Source organism: Rhea pennata, chromosome 9 (assembly GCF_028389875.1).
Source record: "Rhea pennata isolate bPtePen1 chromosome 9, bPtePen1.pri, whole genome shotgun sequence".
NCBI classification, from domain to species: domain Eukaryota; kingdom Metazoa; phylum Chordata; class Aves; order Rheiformes; family Rheidae; genus Rhea; species Rhea pennata.
The window spans coordinates 18,139,704-18,155,223 of NC_084671.1; the positions used below are offsets into that span (position 1 = coordinate 18,139,704).

General features: G+C 37.8%; 1 protein-coding gene across 13 annotated transcripts in view; it reads left to right on the plus strand.

Moving 5' to 3' along the window:
* TRIP12 (thyroid hormone receptor interactor 12) overlaps positions 1 to 15,520 on the plus strand; it is an 80,682-nt gene that overhangs the window by 32,897 nt on the left and 32,265 nt on the right. For 10 of the 13 annotated variants that reach the window (XM_062583201.1, XM_062583208.1, XM_062583205.1 and 7 more), the window contains exons 3-9: positions 1,609 to 1,734; positions 2,799 to 3,598; positions 10,424 to 10,529; positions 11,773 to 11,909; positions 12,810 to 12,893; positions 14,297 to 14,392; positions 15,342 to 15,490. In XM_062583201.1, coding sequence (XP_062439185.1) covers positions 1,609 to 1,734; positions 2,799 to 3,598; positions 10,424 to 10,529; positions 11,773 to 11,909; positions 12,810 to 12,893; positions 14,297 to 14,392; positions 15,342 to 15,490 — 1,498 coding nt within the window. The remainder of the gene's footprint in view (positions 1 to 1,608; positions 1,735 to 2,798; positions 3,599 to 10,423; positions 10,530 to 11,772; positions 11,910 to 12,809; positions 12,894 to 14,296; positions 14,393 to 15,341; positions 15,491 to 15,520) is intronic. The other 3 variants (XM_062583209.1, XM_062583210.1, XM_062583206.1) reach the window with 2 other exon arrangements.

Genomic DNA, 15,520 nt, shown 5'->3' on the forward strand with positions numbered 1-15,520 from the left:
AGGAAGATTACCAAGGAAAGCATGCTAATATTACTCAGATTTTGGCTATTTCTACTCAATAGGTAGATTATCATGGAGCTATTTAGAACTGTGCCCTTGCTTGTGCACTCTTTTTCTTTTTTTTTTTTTTTTTTTCCCTTTTTGTCTTTTTTTCCTACTAAGCTCTACTTAGTTAGCATTGGAATCCTTAAGAGCTTGGGGAAACTTTTGGTGAATAGCAGTCTTAGCTCTGCCTTTGCTTCTAGAACACTGATGTTTTGCTAGAAAAAGTTACCAGAAAACTTGTGGAGCTCTTTAACCCCTTCTACTTGCTCTTTTGACCTAAACTTTTGGATGTTCGGAGTCACAGGTTGGAATAAGACACTACAGTTACTGTGAGGACTGGCAGTCCTTACCTACCTGGGTTGTGAATCAGATATTTGCATAGGTCAACTCAAAGGACTAGATATCCTAAATTAATGGCATATAAGCACTGATTCTTTGAAAATAATCAATAATCTCTCTTAAAAAAAAAAAAAAACCCTTCAAAACATTGCTTTTTCCAGCATTAATACTAGGATAACTTGCATGAGGTTTCATAAAGGCTGGTTGTGCCCAAACATTCTGCATGGGTAGGATATGTGAGCTATAAAGTTCTCATAGTTACAACTGAGTCAATAGTTTATCCAGGGAAGCTCAAGTGATGTTTCTTGTCCCAGCAAGTGTTTGTACTATGCTGTTTTAAATGCTGATGAGCTATGTCTTTTGAGTCTTGCAGATGATAGTATCTATCGATTTTGAAAATAGATATGGAATGAATAGATATGTGAATATGTAACTTCGTGTTTATTTATAGTGTAGTAGTGTGTTTCCTTTTGTCCTCCAGTCACGGCTCATACAGTAAACCACTTTTTGTATGCAGCTGAAAGCTTCTTGAACAACTCTTGTAGTTTATCTATGTGAAACTCATTACTTTCTCTAACATCGCAGGTTTCCTGTCTCATCTGACTACCTTCAGCAGTAGCATGCATTTCTGCATTCCTCTTGCTTCAGCATTTCTAAACAGCTATCAGCCTATTGAACTGGTGGAGTTGCAGACTTAAAGTATCTGACAAGGTTGAGCCTCCCCACAGAGTGGAAGTGTTTGCTCTTCAGTTTAAGAAGAATCAAACGCTTAAATGGGAATGCCAAGAGACCAAATTGTGAACACTTAATTTGATGAAGTCTTAATGCATGGAATCTTGAGGTTGATGAATGTATATCTCTTTTTAAGTTGTCTTTGACAGGTGTTCTAATATTGTGCTAGGAAACATTTAATGCCAAAGTGATTAATTTAGTAGGCTTGCACAACAAAATAACGTGAATTCATCTGCAATTCAGATATGAGAAAATGTTTGACTTAAAATGAGTAAAAAATAGTGTGCTTTAAAATTAGTTACATTAGTAGTGATTTATAACAAAACTAAGTGATTCTTTTGAAATATTGCCTTAACATAAGGGGTTATTGTGGAAAAACTTGAAGCTTTACTTAAAATAATATTTTTAAACAGTCCAAATAAATTCCACCTATAGGTTTGTATCTGTATCTCAGAATCCTGATAGCTTTCTGTTTTGACTTTCTGCTGACAGGTCACATTTAGGGCAGGCAAAACATAAGGCACATAGCCCTCCTGAGAGTAGAAAATCTATTTCAAAGACACCCAAAGTGCAGTCTAATACTACTACTGAGCAGTCCAAGGGACACTTTTCTAAAAGGTAATTGTGCTTCATATTCATATTTTAACAAGCGTTATCTGCACTTCACAACTGTATGTAATGTATCTAGTTATACAGAGTTCTTATAAAATGTATGACTAATTTTTTTTTTTAACTATTTAGGTGTAGCATTCAGTGGATGTATTTGTGTTTCACTTTTTTTTTTTTTTTTTTTTTTTTCCATGCATTATACTTGTAATTCACCAACTAAGAACATTCCCTCAGTGGTGGGGAGGGAATGAATTCTGCATAACTAGTCCTGGAATATTTAGTTTCTCTCTTGCCCCCTGCATGTTGGAGGAAGATTGGCCAGGTAGTTCTGAGCGGTATCTTGTATTAATTGCAACCTGTAATCTAAAATATACCTGCATTCAGGGTAATCATCTTGGTCATGTTTTATCTGCTCTTTATGCGTCTCTGCAACTTACACCCTGGAACAATCTTCTATCATGTAGAGGAGAATTTTGCCCTTTTTGTGCGTGATAAATTACCTTCATTTCGACGTAAGAGATAAGATTGATAAGACTTTCATTTATTAAAAAAAAAAAAAATTAAAGCTCTCTTTGAACTAGAATCCAGTTATGACTAGTTATGCATTACTGAATACTACTTGCTCTCTTGTGGAGCTTGTATTCTTAAACATTTAATATTTTCATGACCTGACGTTTGCTTTTTTTTTTTTTTTTTTTTTTTTTGGCCTTGTTATTTTAAGCAGCTCTATGTGTCTGGAATGGAAAGTAATAAAATATATCCAAGTCATACCATCATCTTTCTTTCTTTTTTTTTTTTTTTTAAGAGCAATATATTGTGCTTTTATTTTGCTACTGTTACAGTTTTCATGCTAGCAAAGTGTTGGATTTTTTTGTTTTGTCTGAAATCTGCAATATGAGTGTTCTCATACAAGCATGTTTTTTCTCCTTTTGGTGTAAACGTAATAGTGGACAGGATTTGTTGTCTGCAGTTTCCCTTACTGAGAAAGTGCTCACATTTATCTTGCAAAAATGTAGCAATAGCATCAAGTTTCTTGAGTTTAATGCTAATGCTGTGTCTGCTTATCTCTGCAGAGGCTGTAGTTCATCTGCTGTTATAATACCACAACAAGAAGATCCAGAAAGAGTCAATACTTCAGAAAAGCAAAAAACGGGGCAAGTGCCTAAGAAAGACAATTCTCGAGGAGTTAAACGCAGTGCTAGTCCAGATTACAGCAGGACCAATTCTCCTAGCTCTGCTAAAAAATCCAAAGCACTTCAGCACGCTGAAACTTCCTTGGAAACTAGCAAGCCACATACTAAATCTAAGAAGAGACACTTAGACCAAGAACAGCCGAAGTGTGCACAATTGCCATCAACGAGCAAGGCTCACGCCAGGAAGGGTGGAGCTGCTGGTAGCTCCCGAAGTCAGAAAAGGAAAAGGACAGAGAGCCCATCTTGTATAAAGAGTGCTTCAGCAGCTGAATCAACTGGCGTTGAAGAGAGGTCAGCAAAACCCTCCAAGCTGGCTTCAAAATCGGTGACCTCAGCCAAAGCTGGGTGTAGCACCATCACTGATTCTTCTTCTTCAGCTTCCACATCCTCCTCCTCTTCTGCTGTTGCCTCTGCTTCCTCCACTGTTCCTCAGGGTGCCAGAGTAAAACAGGGAAAGGACCAGAATAAGGCTAGACGTTCCCGTTCTGCATCCAGTCCTAGTCCAAGAAGGAGTAGCAGGGATAAAGAACAGAGTAAAACAGGTGGCTCTTCAAAATTTGACTGGGCTGCTCGCTTCAGCCCGAAAGTTAGCCTGCCTAAAACAAAACTGTCTCTACCAGGCTCTTCCAAGTCGGAGACATCAAAACCTGGACCTTCAGGACTACAGGCGAAACTAGCTAGTAAGTTAGATATTCACTTGCTTTTGCGGAAGAATAAGCATGTGTGTCTGAAAATGATAACTTCTAAACAAATACTTGCATTGTTTTGGGGTTTCATGGTGTTTTCTTAGGGGTTAAGGTAACTTTTAGTGTGTGTTCTACTGAGCCTTTATGTAAAGCTATGAATGAAACTACAAAGCTGAAGGAAGTGACTTAAGTGCGTAGTCTGTACTTAAAGATGTAAATTGCTTCTCTAGCTCACATACGAATTTTTGTAATAAAATATGTAATATACTTGGATGCTATTGTGATGGGGAAATATATTTTAAATCCCCCTTTTGATTATATTAATCTTCTCAGGGTTTTTTGTTTTCCTTTTATAAACTGTTCTCTTCAATTTTCTGTTCCAAAGCAGGAGCTGTGGATGCTGAAACACAAGTAGAAATATATGAGTTCTTGTTTCAGGCCTGCTTTTCTACCTCTTTTCTTTAGTGTGCTTAAGACCTCTGATGTTAATTGAGGAGCAGTTATCTTCTAAAACTAGTGCTGCAGTGCCTAGAGGTTTAGTGTCATTTTGTCATTTTAATTGTTATTATAAAACATGTCCTCTCTCTGGTGCTGAGTTAAAATAGGATGTACCCTGCTTGGACATTCTCATTAAAGGTGTTTCCAGGTAGAGCTTGTGCTCATTAGCGTGTAGATATGCTTGTAGCACTGTTCCCTTGATTATTTGTCTAAACTCACAGTTTTGAAGAATGCACTATACTGCCTTTGTGTACTGAATGATTTATAGCATGTATTCTCTAAAACTTGCTTTAAGAAGTTTGAGTCCTAATCTGCTTGCTGTTGTTCCTGTACTTGGGCATGATCATGAGTAGCTTGCCCCAACTGGGGCATGTTTATAGCTAATACTAATGCAGGAAATATGTGAAATAAACAAGAGGAACTTGATGTTTTCCTGTGTAATCAAAATAGATTTAATTGACCTAACAGGCTTGTTCTGGACAATTTGCATGACTGGAGTATTGGTTCTAGGATGACCTAATATGATTGAGGAAGGAAGGGATTAGAGAAGTGGAGAGGAGTTGCTCTCTGCATATCGAGGCTTTATCTTATATGCTTTCATGGTTCAAAACTGGATGGGTGGTGGATTCCTGAGGAGGAGCTCTGAATGGGTACAGCATGATGTGAGGGGGGAGGAACTGGGCCAGATCAGGGCTGACCAACAAGTTCTTAGCTAAGACTGTCCCTGAGTTATGGATGACTTTGACAATGGAGAAGAGCAACAGGGAGGAGTAGAATTTGTTCTGACAGGTGAACTATGAGTAGGTGAAGGCAGAAAGTAGCTTCTGTGGCAGTTCACATCTGCTAGCAAGGAGTGAGAAGGGCAGAATAGCACAATGGGATTCCAAAGTAAATCTAATGGGTGGGGGGTGTCAGTCAATTGAAAAACAAGCCTAAATTAAGAATACAAGCCTAAATTATCTCTGCAAGAGGCGTACTGAGAAGCTAACTTGACTCGCTTTAGTTTTTTAGTGACCTGAAAGTCAACTTATGCAAAAATACAAAACTAGGTTGAACTAAGACATTAAAGTATGACACAAAACCAAGCAAGTAGGGAGTATAGGTATGTGTATATATACATAAAAAAATCACTGAGAAGAGGCACAGAGGATGCTAACAAACATTCTGGACTTGGAGGTAAAAAAGGTTGTTTCCTCTAGATGGCATAGTAGTTGGATGAGAAGTAGTACTAACAGGTGATATTCAGAAGTCTAAAATGTCTAATACCTCTTCATTTTGTTGTAGATCACAGAAAAAGTTAACCTAATAGCATCGGTGATACTTGATCCTTTTTTAAAAAAATATCATCTTGTCTGTCATACAACTTTGGTAACTGAAAATAATATTGGGACTAATATTGAGTGCTTTGAAAATTTTAAGAAAATACAATTTTAGTATTTTCTAGCTATTTCTCAAAATTACTCAGAAATAAGAAATCACCAAGGTAGTTAAGGAAGGAAGGATAAGGTCAAACTTATTTTTTTGTGTGATGCTAACACCTTTTGTGGCTAAGGGAATAGAAGCAGGTGATTTTTCATTGAGAATTATTATGAATTGGCAGTTAGGATCTTTGAATAAAAGCTAGAAGAGGTGAGGTGGCTTATTCCACAGAAGAGGGGAATGAGGAGAAACAGGAGCTGTGTAGGAGGTTTCATGTACTGGAGGAGAATACTCTGAAGTTCTTTGCTCCTGTCCTCATTAGAGAAATAATGAATATTGAGTACAGCCATCGAGACTCTTGAAGTTTTCAGCTGCACAATAGTCTAATCTTGGGGGGTAACTGAGCATTGATATCAAATAAAGGCTTGTAAATTTATTGGAAGAATTAAAATGAGACTAAACTGAAGATTTTTTTTGTTGTTTTTTTCTTTTCCTACCTCTTTTTATAGCTAAATACTTGGGGGAGGGGAGGAGGAAGGAAGAGGAGTAAATTCTGTTTTCCTGTCTCTTGATTTGGCTATATTTTCATATCCCTTTCTGGCACTATATTTTATAGTACCTTCTTAAATGTTGCAAATCAGGTCAACTCACTGTTTATGTGACAACATAAAAACAAGCCTAATTATGTCTATGTTATTAAGGAAATCTCCATATGTTTCTTGTGTAGTGTTTCTGTAGTCTTTAAGCAGGAGGAAGCTGGCAACGATGGTTGAGGCAATGCTGAGAGCAGGGTGACTGTTAGGGTTGCTGTTGGTGATCGAGAAGCCTCAGCCTGACGCTTGGGAAGGTTTTTTGAGTTGTTCGAATGTACTGGAAAGCTAAGAAGGTGAACATGGAGTGTAAATGTAGTGTATAACGTGTTCCAAGAGGCTTGGGAGGGATGAGGGAGAAAAGAGTCTGAACATAGTTCTGAATTGGTTTTTCTAGGGTTTTGGTGCCTGGGATGTGCTATAGTGAAGGGTGCTCTACATGTGATGGTCAAAGACTTAGAGCTGTGGTGTGGTGGTTTGAGTAAATAAAATGACAGTGCTGGAGATCAGGGCTTGAACTGTGGTGATAGGCTGTATGGGGCTCTAATGGAGCTGGGGATGTCTGGGTTGATAGTGGGATGGAGGGAGAGGGGAGAGAGGGGACTAGTGGACTATTAGAATGACAGAAGGTGATTTTGCCCCTTCCTGTTTTCACCCCACTCTTTTTACTTCAGGAGGAAAGCACCTAAGCACAGGAGGCAGGCTGAAGTCTAAATTTCCAGTCCTAACAAGTAAACCTCTGATCTTTTCTGAACTGTGAACAAAAGGGCTGTTGGTATTATGGTTTGTTAGTCAGACTAACCTTGTTTTGACTTGGGTAATACACTCATACTGTTAAAGTAAGCAAATGCAGCACAGCTGCAAGTGGAACTAACTTCTTTCATACAGCAAAAATGCCTTTTGAAGAAATGATGACCAGTAAACACACTGAAATATAAAGATGTTCTTAGGACTTCTTAATTTTGATTTCTGTTAGGCTGCACTGGTTTAGTCTGTTTGGGTCGTCTTCAGATTCATTAACATGCGTGTTTGGCATGAAAATAGGATGATGTCAGAGCATAAGCAATATATCTGCTTACCATAAATAAGGAAACCTATAGCTCTACTCTAATTCTGAATTTTATATCTAAATGTTTTGCAATGGTTGAGTATTACTTGCTTTAACCAATTTGCTTTCAGTTTATTGAAAGTCCAGCTCTATTCCTGGCTTCTAGCCCTTTGAAACCCATCTCTTAATGATAGCTCTGTATTACAGAAGCAGTGCTGAGTAAGTGACTTCGAAGAATATCAGACTAATTCCTCAAAAAGCCCTTGCTGTCTGTGTAGGTATGGCACTGTGACTGGTGCTTTCCTTTGTCAGTCACAGGTCATCTTTAGTCCCATCTCCCTGAACACAGGTTGTTTTATTTATCAGCTCAGGGTAGGGCTGTTTTCTTCCCACAATTTCCAGAAGCACAGGACTGATGCCCAGTAAGGAGTCCACACTGGCAGTATATTAAGGTGAAGAATGAACTTTGACAGCAGTGTGAGGGAAGGGAAGAAGGCTCAGTTCTATACTGAAGAATTTAGCAGCCTGGCTCTTATGTCACTGGAAAGAGTCAAAGGATTTGCAAAAGGTGCAGGTGGTAAGATTGACTTAAGAAGGCTTTTTAAACAAACTTTAAGGGCAGAGAGTATCTCTGAACAGCAGGAAGGCAGCAAGCTCTGAAAAAGAATCTTTCATCACTTCCTTTTTAGTTTTTGAAATGAATAGATGGAGGTGGAAGCACATACGTGCCCTGGTAGGTCTATCAGAGGTAGAGTAATGCAGACTTGGGAGAAGAGAAACAAAGAGATCTGATGAGTCAAAAGCTCTCAGCTGGTAGGAGGAGAAAATTACCTCGATCTTCTAGGTGTTTAAGCTGAGACATCTTTTAAGTTACTACTTGATGGATGAGCTGTGGTAACTCCTTAGGTGCTCTAACTCTTACTGAGGTAACTCAGTTTAAGGAGAAAGCTCAAATAATTTAATACATTCAGGTCAGGCTGAGGGTAGTAGAGTGGGAGTGACAGAACCATGCTTTTAAACATTAGTAAGATGTTAAGCTAGCTCGGCTGTCTTGTGGTATATTTTGCCTTTAGCTTAAATCCTACTTTAATTTAAGCTAAATCTATTTTATTTTACTTAAAATAGAAGTGTCTCACTGACCTGTCTGTTACTTAGCTGATAACTAATGTAATGCTTAGATTTGTCAGGTTTGACTGTGTGAAACCAACTACCCATGGATTTGAAACAGTGGCATGTTTACATAAAGAATTTGTGTGCACATGTGCACACACCTTCCAGTGAGCTCTATTGCAACAGTGATTTCTTTTTTCTTTCAAATTTAAAGCAAAAGTATATCTCACTTCTAGAACTTTACTGTACTGTTTTATGGAAGAGCATAATTGGTATTTACATGAACATCTGGACTGGTAAATATATTTTGTCTGTGGAGTAGTATTGTTCTATAATTGAAGTGTTAGTTAAAGTATGCATTTTATATGGAAAAGCATAACCAGCTATGAGGAGAATTTTGTTGTATCTGTGCCTTTCCAGTACTTGAGAGGCTTAGATAGCCATAGTACGGCATCTTGCTGCCACTATTTCAAACTGTTCTTTGTCTTATGTCTCCCTGTAATCCTTATCATCGCCCACTCTGTAAGGCAGAGACTTGCTGTGCCTGAATAGAGCTGGAGCTGTCGCCTGTTTCCGTTGTAGCAACTTTCACTTGAATTGTTGGTTTGAAAACATTTAGTAGAAATGCTGTTGCTGTTGGAGTGTTTTTGAAGTGTTCAGTATTTTTGTTTTTGTATTTATAGACCATCTAAAAACTAATAATGGATTTCTTCAGTTCAGTGCTTGGTTGGTTGGGTTCTTAAGGTTGCTGAGTTTCTTGAGTTAATAAGCCAGATGCATATTCAGCACATGAATACTGGGTTAATCTTAATTTGTATGGAACTGAATGCTGTATGCAGTTAATGTATTCCTTGCTGAAATAAACTATTGTGTTTGATCTAGCTTTTCTTTCTGTCCCTCTTCTGTTAAATATTGAATCCAGAACTGCATAGCTGTTTCATCCCAAAGTACTGCAACTGAGCATTGTTGGAATATTTTTTTAGAGTAAGAAAATTTTAAAAAGCCAGTTTGATAGTTACTGTGCTTAAACTACTGCATGCTTAAATGTTTTGTTCTGCTTTTCTGCCAGAAGAGGGCAGAATGATGCAACTGTCTCATGCTTTCAAAAATCATTTACATCTGTTGTAATAATAAGGCATAAGTCTGGTGTTCAGTTTGTGTTTTAAAAGCAGCAAAGAACTGGAATGTAAAATTGAATGTAATAGGGTTTTTGAATTTTTCAAGCTTAAATTGTCAGCCTTCTGACTTGGCAGCTATATTTTGGGGTATTTCAGTCTGGTAATAAGATTGCTCATCATTCAAAAATCTTGTATTGCAGGCTTTTTATGTTTGACCTACCTGGTTCTGTGGTGGGGGATGCCATCGGAATGATGGCTTTGTGACTCAGACTAATTAATGTCCTTTATGTCAGTCTTCAATGGTGCAAATATTTTTAAATTAAAAATTTCAGAACCTCTTTCTTTAAGTTATGAGGATATGCTTGGTTACTTGCCTAAAGTGACATTACGACAGTAATAGAGGGCTGAAGGGATCTAGTTAAAATAAGAACACAGAATACCTGTTACAGATCTCTGAACACTAGCAGTGCTTGACTCATGGACGGGTGCTTGTTTTGGATTTAAGGCAGGCTTGAATAAGCTGCAGTAATGTGGATCAAACTGACTGTGGCTAGAATAACGGTTCAACTAGTGAAGAGCGTAATATATCTTGTTTACTCTGCACAGATTTACTTAAAGGGGTAGGAGAGAACAGATTTGATGTTCACTCCGAAATAAAAAAATTTTTTTTCTTCTGACTCAAAACTAAAACTCACTTCTGTCCTAGGTGTATTGTATGTTGACTTGTGGAAATAGGAAACTTGTATCCCATATGTACCTCTTTAGCATGAAAAAGACCTCTAAGCTGTAGAGTACAGGCTAGGAAAAGGTGTCAAAGTAACAGCTTTGAGATTAGTAGTACTTATCTCAAAATAGTGAATGAAAGAATAACTATCTAAATCTTTCCCTTACTGGTGCTGCAGTTCGATATAAGATGTCTAAAAGAGCTGATGCTGGCTCCTCGAAGTTTTTCTGTAGAAGTTGTTGCCTTTCATTTCCTTGTAGAACTGTAATGTATTTAAAGACTTACTCTCCTAATTCTTTACATATTACTTAGGTCTACGAAAATCTACAAAGAAGCGCAGTGAATCACCACCTGCTGAGCTCCCCAGTTTGCGGCGGAGCACACGGCAAAAGACCACGGGATCCTGTGCTAGCACCAGGTAAAACATACGTTACTGAATTGTGGTTGCTGCAGCAGATATTTGTAATTTTGTGTACAAAGTTAACCATTCCTAGTTTTCGCTTTGCTACCAGAGATGTAGCTGCAGTTTTACAGGCCTACTGAGTTGCTGTGATGTACACAGACATCATGGATATGCATAGAATTTGGCACTGTCAGGCTTCCCTCAAGTACCCCACTTCAGGGGGTGAGGTGGGCGGTGGGGAAGAAGAAACAGCCATTAACTAATATCTCAAATTCAAATCATTCCTTCCTTAGTGGGGTAGTGTTTAAAGATACGAGAGATTAAACACTAAGAGATAAAGAATTCTGAATTATTTCACATTACAAATAATAAAATTGACTATTTTGAAAAATAAAAAGGGCTTTATTGTGTCATATAGGAGACTGTTCAATAGTGTACATCTCTGAGCTGACTCTGCTTGTCATCAGTTGCCTCCAAACCACTGATATTAAAAATATTTAAATACATGATGTGTCATCTGTTGCATGGGAAAACAGATAGTAGATTAAAGGGGAGCAGGGAGTAAATGCATGCTGTGATAAAAAGCAGGAAGTACTTGTGTATATATTTTGATGTTGGATTTACTAAGCCTAACAACTTTTTTTTTCCTTCTCCTTATTTGCAAACTAGATTAGTAGTTTCAGCACGATATATTATCCTTCTGTCATGCCTTAAAGCTCCTGAAGTCTGGTTCAGTTGTCAAGTGTGCACTTGAATTTGATGCCTTATTTTATAGGCACGTGTTTTTTGTAGTGGTAACAGTTTTAGTGTTTAAAAAGCCACATACCCTCAAACTTGCTCTGGCACTGAAAACCAAGCTGAACCTCAAGGTTCTCTTTGTGCTTTCAGTTGTCTAGAACTTTATAGAAAGACAACTGCTTTGTCATCAAAATACTTATCAAATGTGCATGTAACTTGTAACAACAGTTACTTTAATGTTGATCATTTTGATTTTTATATTTTAATAGACTGCCTTGTCTTGACTGGCATTATAGAAGGACATAACTATAATGTGTTAATACAACCAAATCAATGATAGTGCAGGGGTGGAGGGTAAAGGGGGATTGGAGAGTTTTGTGAAGACTGATTCTAAAGCACATTTGTAGGTTTGTGCATCTTTGTAATTATGATCTATGTAAATATATGTAACTTTTGAATAGGCTGTCATTATTAAATCTTAGTTTATAATCTCAAACCTCTGGGTTTTTTGAATCTTTAGTCGGCGAGGCTCTGGCCTGGGCAAAAGAGGAGCAGCTGAAGCTCGTCGACAAGAGAAGATGGCTGATCCGGATAACAACCAGGATGGAGTTAACTCTTCAGCTGCACGTACAGATGAGGCTCCTCAGGGAGCTGCAGGTAAGAAGAAATAACAAACTATAGCATTGTTGCATGTTTTCTGATACAAACTTCTTAGCATTGTAAAAATACTTAAGTTCTGGTAGAAAACTGTGTTTTAAGTTGGTACTGCTTTTGCAAGCCTTTTGAGAGGAACCTTTAAATTTGAATCTGCTCTCTTGGGCATCTGATACAGGTTTGAATTATGTCTTTTTCATAGTCTCCATCTGTTTCCTCCTTTCCAGGTCTGCTTTACTGGAGACTGCCTGAAAACTAAACTAATTTCAGCTAATGCTATGTAAATTACTATCATGCTAACTAAATAGAAAGACCAATTTGTTCAGTAAACACCATGCATTTACTTTTAAAAGCTATTTTGTAACTACTGGAAAATATTTTAAAGTTCTAACAGTTCTCCACTGAAATCGGCAGCCTATCTATACTGGAAGAATTTATCACTGAGTTAAGAAATCTACCCTTATTTGCACTTGAGTATCTTATCCCTCAGATAGTTGCATTGTTACATGGTACTTAAATTTATCATCTGGTCCTGATCAAAGCAGCTTTTCAACAATTCTGTTCCTCAATGTTCTGCTCTTAAAATGGACTGCATCATTGCAATAAATTGAAGTAAACTGAAATGAAGTGCAGCATAATACTGGAAAAAGTACTAACCATACATGAAAGAAAATTTGCTGATCTAGATATTTTTCCATCATCTTGGTTTGATAGGGCCTTTTCCCTTTTTAGAAGGGACTATAGCAATAGACAGACATTGGTCTATTGGATTGACAGATGTATGATTGCAGCAATATTAAGTGCAAAGTATCTTAAGAATCACTCTTAATGCTAGAGTTGATGAGAATTTTGTAGCTTTACAGGTGCTTTAACACTTTGTAACCATAATTTTATTTCTTCTAGCTTCTAGTTCTGTTGCTGGGGCTGTAGGTATGACAACCTCTGGAGAAAGTGAGTCAGATGACTCTGAGATGGGAAGACTACAAGGTATGAAAGCCGATTATTAATTTACAATTTTGTTGTGTTGCTATGGCTGTTTACAGGGTCCAAACAAGTTGCTTATGATATATACCTGGAAACCTGTAGTTTATCTGTGAATGTGATATTGTGCTTACTATAGTTCTTCTAATTTACTGAAGATGCAATAATCTGGAAATAATGTCTGTAGGAGTGGTATAATATAAAGACTCGTTTTAGTAGTGTTATACCTTATGTATTGTTCATTTGCTTCTCCCGTCCCCAAAGAATGAGGTGAGGGAAGGCAATTAGGAACATGCTCCTGTTAAGTATGTTAGCTAGCTTGCAAATGTGAAAGTAGGTCTTTACAGGAATGAATTTTACAGTTTTCAGGCCTGAATTAGACCTACTGTTACTTTCTACTTCTGGTTAATACTTTTTGGCTTGTCATTGATACCCATGTTGCAATAAGCTGTGCCCAAACAGAATCTGGATGTTCTTAAAATGTTCAATTTCATGCTTGGGATGTAGAAAGATTCACGTCTTAAAGTCTTGAGAGTTCAGACAGATACAAACTCAGTCTGCCTGTCATGCAACTGAATGACTTTTGCCTCTATGTGCAAAGAGCTCTGAGATCGTCCTTTGCAAGTAATAAGTTTGGGGTAATCTGGATCTTTAACCTGGAAATGGTGGAAGTGAGTGCTAAATCACTACTGGTTCACTTGGTTATAGGTTGTCATTAAGCATAGGTGCACATTAGGTATTTTGAACTAAATTATTTTTTATTATTAATTCTTAATTAGATCAGCAGTGTTCAGACTTACTGCAATAAAAATCAGAGTCAACCACTTACCATCTAGCTGAAGTAGAGAAAGGCTTTCTTTTTTTGAACATTTTTTACAGTAGTGTAATATCTAGCAAAGTTCTTCTGTTCCTACTCATCAGCAAATAAAGCTGTGAATCTTTTTTCGTGTCCTCTCAGATTAATCATGCCACTCACTCAGTTTCCATAATAAGCTGGTTTTTGTTTACTGGAAATGTGAAGATAAGTTTAACCTATTTTATTACTGTTTGAGTTCAGATTTGAAACTATAGCTTAGTATTTCTGGTATTCTGGGTCTAGACTTCTAGTATCAGTTTAGTAGTCCAGATTTCTTTTGTGAAATATACAACTTCCATAAACTCTGTGGGTGACTTCCTAAATCCTGTGGGCCTTAATACACTGGTGCACACAAAAATGAGTTATTTGTTCTCTAGAGATGGTCTTTTTTGGTGCTTTCAGAAATCTAGGTAGAGGCAGTAATCTAATGCTAATCCTTCTTTCCTAAAGTATCAGGTTTTTGTAACCTGAAATTGTAGCTTCATGGAATTTAAACTTTTGAAAAAGTACGTAGAAGCTTTGACAATGGTTGTTATCCTCTGTTTGCTTTTAGCTCTGTTAGAGGCTAGGGGTCTTCCTCCTCACCTGTTTGGCCCTCTTGGTCCTCGGATGTCGCAGCTCTTCCACAGGACAATTGGAAGTGGAGCTAGTAAGCAAAGTTTGTCTAATTTAACTTGATTCTTTCCACTTCCAGACTAGTAGAATTCAGCCACTAGTTAATCCTAGTGTCTGTATTAGCTACATATCTTATTAAAATGGTGTATATGTTGGAGATTTCTGTGCCACCGTAGTGGTGGACCACTGGTCAGTAATACATGTTTCTCTTCTGTAAGAAGAGAAATTTTGTTTTTGCCGCCTTAATGTTTCTATCTAGATGGGGAAGGGAGGGTTCTTCCCCTTTCACCTCTTCCTTCTCTCTTCCTTTCTGGGCTTACTTTGCATGATGGGCTGCTTAACAGAAGACCTACCTTGCGTTTTTTTTTTTTTGCTAGCTTTAAGTCAGTGTGTAAGCTAGCTTTAAAACTGTTAGGGAGTGCCTGTTCCTAAGGTACATTGGTCATAGTTTCAGGGTGTCTTGGGTGTCTGGCAGAGATTGGTTCTTTCAGACTGTGTCATTGTGAATGTGGCTCTTTACTCATGTTTGACCGTATCAATATTATGTCTGGATAAGATGAATACATTCCAGTCCAAGTCCTTTCAGCTTCCAGAAGAGCCAAAGGCAGCTCGTTGTGCTGCCTGCCAAGGTGATGATGAGATCTAATGGGTATTCCATGTGCTGAATTATCCAGGGAGTATATGTTGAAGGCCTTTGCTCTATAAAGATGACAGAGGGGCTCTGTCGCCTGCTATAGGTTGGCAAGATGGCTATGGTGAGTGGAGTGTCATGGACTTGCTGACCAGTCAGGACTGAAAAGGCAGCCAAGAATGGGATTTCGCCTTCCTTCCACTCTCCCTTTTTTGTGGCAGAGGAAGGAAGTGAAACTACAAGTACAGAGGAAAGCAAACTATCTTTGGTCTTCCATTCTGGCGGAAATACAACAGTTAACTTTAAGTTTTCTAGTATCTCTTTTTCTAATATCTCTTTCTCCAATACCTAGGTTCTAAAGCCCAACAGCTTCTACAAGGTCTGCAAGCCACTGATGAAAGCCAACAACTGCAGGCAGTGATTGAAATGTGTCAACTATTGGTCATGGGAAATGAAGAAACATTAGGAGGATTTCCAGTCAAGAGTGTTGTACCAGCTTTGGTAAAGATTAAATCTTTTGGAAGTCATAAT